The sequence below is a fragment of the Monomorium pharaonis genome, chromosome 7 (assembly GCF_013373865.1).
Source record: "Monomorium pharaonis isolate MP-MQ-018 chromosome 7, ASM1337386v2, whole genome shotgun sequence".
Classification (NCBI taxonomy): domain Eukaryota; kingdom Metazoa; phylum Arthropoda; class Insecta; order Hymenoptera; family Formicidae; genus Monomorium; species Monomorium pharaonis.
In genome coordinates, this window is record NC_050473.1 from 19,132,811 (window position 1) to 19,138,802 (window position 5,992).

General features: G+C 36.8%; 1 protein-coding gene across 4 annotated transcripts in view; it reads left to right on the forward strand.

The window, feature by feature from the left end:
* Positions 1–5,669, forward strand: part of LOC105828871 (transcriptional regulator ovo) — a 37,546-nt gene extending 31,877 nt beyond the window's left edge. For 3 of the 4 annotated variants that reach the window (XM_036289418.1, XM_036289419.1, XM_036289421.1), the window contains exon 10: positions 199–5,669. In XM_036289418.1, coding sequence (XP_036145311.1) covers positions 199–309 — 111 coding nt within the window. In that variant the 3' untranslated portion in view covers positions 310–5,669. Of the gene's footprint in view, positions 1–112 lie in introns of all 4 variants that reach the window. The other variant, XM_036289420.1, reaches the window with a different exon arrangement.
* The last annotated feature ends 323 nt before the right edge of the window (positions 5,670–5,992 follow it).

Consider the following 5,992-nt stretch of genomic DNA (forward strand, 5'->3'; position numbering starts at 1 on the left):
GCACAGACTCCTCGTAGACACGATATTAGAATATGTTATTAGAGACGATATTAGAGACTCGTTAGGTAGCATATAAGATAGAGCGCGTTGATTAACCGACAGTCTGATGTAGGGCGGCTTCGATACTCGAACGATCAAAACAAAATACACAGCGCGGTATACAAGAACACGAAATTGTTCTTGTTGATGTAACTTCAGGGTGGCCTGTTACAACGGGACTCGCGGAATACGGACAGCTGCGGCCTCGCAGAGCGACGAGAGACAGCCTCGAAAAGCAGCGACTCGGCGCACCAACAGACCAGCTTCTAAATCCGTCGAGAATGAGAATCCATGGGCGGAAGAAAGAAAGATAGAGAAAAAGAGAAAAAATGCTGATTGATCGCGCATTCGTTCTTCAGTCGGGCTAAAAGGAGTGACGTTTCGCGCGTAAAGTACCTGCAGGTGGCTCCCATTGTGGTGACACTGGAACACAACAAACATCGAAGTCCGGCGACAGGTTCCGATTGAGGAGTCGCATGGGATCTGTGATCAATTGATTCCTGCCGCCTTTAAATTCACGGATAGAGGAGGAGAGGAAGGGGCGAAAGAAGAGTAAGAGAAGAATCTTTGCAGCTACAACAACCGCAAAGTCGCGCACACGGTATTTCTCTTATAACTTCTCGATAGATGCGGAAGTGAAGTATAATTAAGCTTGCGCGTTATAGTTTCTTTCTTCTCGTTGTCGGTAAGAAAGAGATTGAAGAGGAAAGACAGATGTTCGAAGAGAGGAACACTGTTGTCTCGTTAATTACAAGATACGCTGCTTCATAAAACTTTATTAATAATTCGCTTCGGGGGGGTTCTAACGACGGCAACGTGTCAGAAAGTTTAATGAAACTTCAACGATCGTTCTGCCAGGAATATCCGACTTGCACGTTGCGGCGCTATAGAATCTCGCCTTTACCCAATTCTATCGGGCATAGCGTCTCGAATTTTCTTTCTTAAATGTTCTTAGAGCATTTCTTCTTATAATTATAATTTTAACTATATATGTAACAGATTAATTTAAAAGAAATCCTAGAACTGATAATAATGGATTACAGGAGGATACACGGGATACACAGACGCACGTATGCGCGCATGTATACACAATGTACACACATACACACGTAGGACAATTGCATATGTAGATCTTAGGTGAATAGATATTAATAATCGTGGGCCGTGGGGCGCGCGCGACATCGAGCAGACCCAAAGACTCGGATAGAACGTTTCAGGAATGCTGATCGTCCTCGGCGAGCGTGCCGAGGCGGGAGAGGAGTGCGGATCACACGAAAGACTTTTTTTTTCTCAGAGATGTACGGCGAGTTACGTTGCTTTTCGACTCGATGGGCGAAATGGGGAAATCTTGACGTCGCGATCGCCAAGGGGGTGGGGAGTTCCTTCGATCGCGGCTTCTTCGTCCTGAAACCCCCATTGTCTTCGATTGATCGCGGCACCAGGGAATAGAAGGCATCCCGCCGCGTTGCTCAAGCGCCGTCGGGCGCCGCAGAACGAGGCGAGATCACCGACGGGGTGACTCCGCGCCGTACCATCGTAGAAATAGAAACTACTCCGACGCTACCGGCATCGACTAGCGAAATAGTCGCGTTGAAGGATAATTAAAACAAAAACTCTCCGTCGTGCCGTTAACGCGAATTTATTATTCGTTAACGATTTTACTATCGAGACTCGAGATGTTAAAATCAATTTTCGGAAAGAATTTTCGACATTTATCACAGTGAAACGATACTTTAGATAAAAGAAAAACTTTGGTTTTCATTATCCTCATTTTTCATTATTTTTCTAAATGCCGGTAGTGTTAATATATGTAACATACACACATATATATACATACGATAGATGTGTAGGAAGTTCCCAACCGAAGTGCACTTTGGGTGATCTGTGATATGATAAGAGTAACAAGACAATCCACTTGCTTCTTCAAGCACCGGATTTTCGCTTTTCCGCTCTCTCTCTTGTGCGCTTGTGGTTTTCTTCTTTTTTCTTCCTTTTTTTTTAAGGATTAGGTGGGAGGTTAGGTAAGGGTAGGCGGAGGGCACGCACTGTCGTACACACACCCCACACTTGAACTACACATGCGTGGACACACACACACCCACACACACACACACACACACACACACACACACACACACACACACAAAATGGGAATTCGTGCAATTTTAAGGTGGCAGTATACATGGATCGGGCGATCGGTATATTCCGCTCGATTTCTTTCGCCCGCAGCGGAAATAGCTCGCGGGTTCCTGATATTTTAGGGCCGTCAAGGGATGGTTTAGGCCGGCGCGAGCTAATCTCTCGGGACCAGAAGATTAATCCTTCGAAACGCGGTGGGGTCGCGATATATACGAACTCTTTTTTTTCTTCTTTTTTTAATTTTTTGAGCAGCACTTTCTGCCTACTTGTTTCCATCATCTACGTTACATTTGTTGACACATAAGCAATCTAGGAATTATATCTTTTAGATCTACGCTATCTACGTCTCATTACTTTAGAGTTCTCTCTTTTGTATTTATTTGTACTATACGTCATACATATTTTATTTTAGAGTAAATGATGTATATATGTATATATGCTTGTTTATGCTGTCCTCGTGGCATGCACGGGGGCACAAAATGCGCTTGTCAAAGGACTGAAAAGGGCCGCGTCGACGACTTCAAAAGCACAATTTTTCGATTTTCTCGGGCGAGCGTGAAAAAGTATCTTCGTACATGCTTCCCATGGATCAGATGATTTTTACATCGAAAACTTTTAGAAAATTGAAAATAATAGTAACATGTAGAGGAATGTCACCGATATCGACAATACCACTTTGTTTTTGGGTTGGATTTCTTAAACAAAATATAAAAATAAAAAACTTTAGAGTCTGTCTTATTGACAGGCTTACGCTGCATCCCAATTTTATGTTTATAACCGTATTATGAAAAAAATAAGAAAGAGAAAAATACAAGTAGAACAGATTCATGCGATGCTGCAAATATGTAAAATAATCTACTCACTATTATTTAAATTACTTAATTTGTAAAAAAATAATGCAAGTTTTATTTTTTGAATATTCTGGTTGAATAATCTGATAGCGTTCTAAATGATACAACAAACGTCCTTGCGGTAAAAATCATAAATTTCTTATATAATTAAAAATGTGTAAGAAAATTTACTTGCGCTCAAGACTAAAATTAGATTCACCCTTGGCTCGTCAAACGCGTTCGCCCGATGATCAACATGCCGAGGGAGAATTTGATAATCGCAATCGAATGTGTAAATACGCGCCGTATAGGACTCTAAGCAAAACCACTGATCTATATATTTAATTCCCACATATATTCATACACATGTATTCATGCTTAAATCCGCGGTCGCCTCTCGTGCATGGGTGCTGACGCCACCGTCGTGAAACGTTCACCTCCCTGTTGTAAATAGGAAATATCTTCACTCCGGCGGCGGAAACGGGTACCGGTTAGTCCGCGATTGTCAGTATCTTGCTTACGGTAGTAATGTACGTGCAGCATACTTGCATAACGTACGCCCGAGAACGTCCTGGGTAGAGTGGAACCAGCACGATTTTTATGTACTTACATCTTGCAAAATACTCGAGGATAACAGTACTTGTCGCGCACTGACGATCATAATAAGTTAATACTTTGTGTATTATCATCATCTTAATATTATTATTTTATTATTATTATTAACATTATATTTTTAAACGATAACGCTATATATTTACATTTCTATTACTATTTAATTTACGCTCAGTATTGTCACAAATAATTTCACTAGACATCTTCAGCAAATTTATCGATTTGACTCAATTCAATTATTATTTCTTTGTGCTCTGTTATTATTTCAATATTTTTAAACGCTATTAATTCTCTAAAGCGTTTAACTTTCCAACCTAGTATTCTAGTACTTAATATTTTGTCATTATTATTATTATTATTTTATTATTATTATTTTATTATATCATTATATATATTATCATTACATGCGCTGATAAATTTAATTATTGATTTAAAAATTAATATTATAAATAGTCTTATATACACATATACAAAATATATCAGCCCGATGCAGAGCGTTTTTTAATTATATATGAATACTTCAACTTAAGATCGAAAATAAGAAGAATAATATATGAGCGTAGATCGTTTAGATTTTATCTTCGAGGTTGTAATAAGTTAAGGAAAATAAGATTATATTATTAGATATTCTAAAGTGTTATTCGAAATAATGTAATATAATTATAATATGTACGTATATTTTATTTCGAGTTGCATTTTGAAATATATTCGTATTTACTGATTGAAGTATTGATGTATAATTAAGAATTAGTCTGTATAATATTTATATCAGATTGTCCGGTTGCAGAAGCGATTTTCTTTGCAGAACGAAAGACGACGTTATGACTAGGGGACAGACATAGTGTACAGTTTGCCCAATCTAAGGATTATTGATGATTTTAAACATTTAAAAGAACCTTTTCTTTAAGATTCTTTGAATATAAATATGTAAATGCAAAGAATAATACACGATTCTCTTTAAGATCCTTCACAAATAATCCTTACAAAAATTTAATACTGGCAGTATTTAAATTGCTCAGAGATTAATTACTAATTTTGAGTATTCAAAGTATTGTTGTTAGTGCTTTAATAATAATAATAATAATAACAAGTGCTTTCAATACTTAAAATAAGTTTAGATAAGTTAGAGAAGGAGATTCTTATTGGCATCATTGCAATAATAGATGATTGTTAGCATCAGTATTATTAAATTGATTATCAATTTAATATTGTGATATTAGTTGAGGTCGACTTAATGCTACAAATACTTCGACTGCACTTTTCGATTGCATCTTTTGGTTAATTAAATGTTTTGAAGCATGGACCTCAACCATTATTTTTCTCGTTTAATTTAGAACTGTTTTAAGATCGAAAATTTATTTGGTGCGCAGTTTAAACTTGAAAAAATATATAAACCACACAAGAAACAGCAAGATTCAGACGGCTTATCTTAATTAGTTGTGTTTTAACATATCGATTTATGTTCTTCTATTATTGCTCAAAATTAATCACTGGCGAATGTAATAGTGCTAGTATTAAATTTCTGTAAGAAAAATACATGTTTCCTCTTAAAATTCTTTTTCATCGGTATGATGTAATCTTGAAGAAATGTAGAAAACATTTATATGTGGCAGGATAAAATATTTTTTCTCCTAGATTGAGCAAGCTTTACACTAGATAGGGCAAGCTATTTAATGTTGCGATTGTGTAAACCGAGCGTATGATGACATGCATGAGTATCCTTGTTCGTATGGGTGTATGCGTGCGGATTTTTATGGAACACAGCTTTTAGCTATACTTTCGGCATTTGTTAGATAAAATATAAATAAAAATGTTGAAGCTTTGGAGAGGAGAAAGGGCAGCTAAAATGGAAACAGGCTTACCGTTTCATGCGCTGTGCCGTGATGTGTTGGTGAATTTGTAAATTCTATTAGAGCGCGACTGCGTTATCCGGACATTGGTGTCTACTTTATTAGAGATCGTTATTAATTGTAGCTAACGGTAAAACGTGGTTACGCGCTCTTATATGTTTGCGAGATATAATAAAAAATAATATGTATGCACACATAAGTACCTGCTTGATGTATTCCAAACATTGCGTATTTAACAGCTATACTTTACATTTTTACGTAATAGGTATCTAAATATTTTTTAACGACATTTATCGAATAGATTGCAGCCGTTACTTCCTTTTATAGCTTTATTATCTTTTACAAATTCGTGCTTTTAAACGCAAAGGTTCTCAAATAAGAATTGCGATTAAAGACTGCAATTATTCCTATACATAACGTGATTGCAAGTATTATTCATCCAAAGCGTCAGATTTTATTAATTCAGATCTTCCGAGGATTTTCAAATTGAACTCTAGGAAGATAAAGGTTTATACACATTAG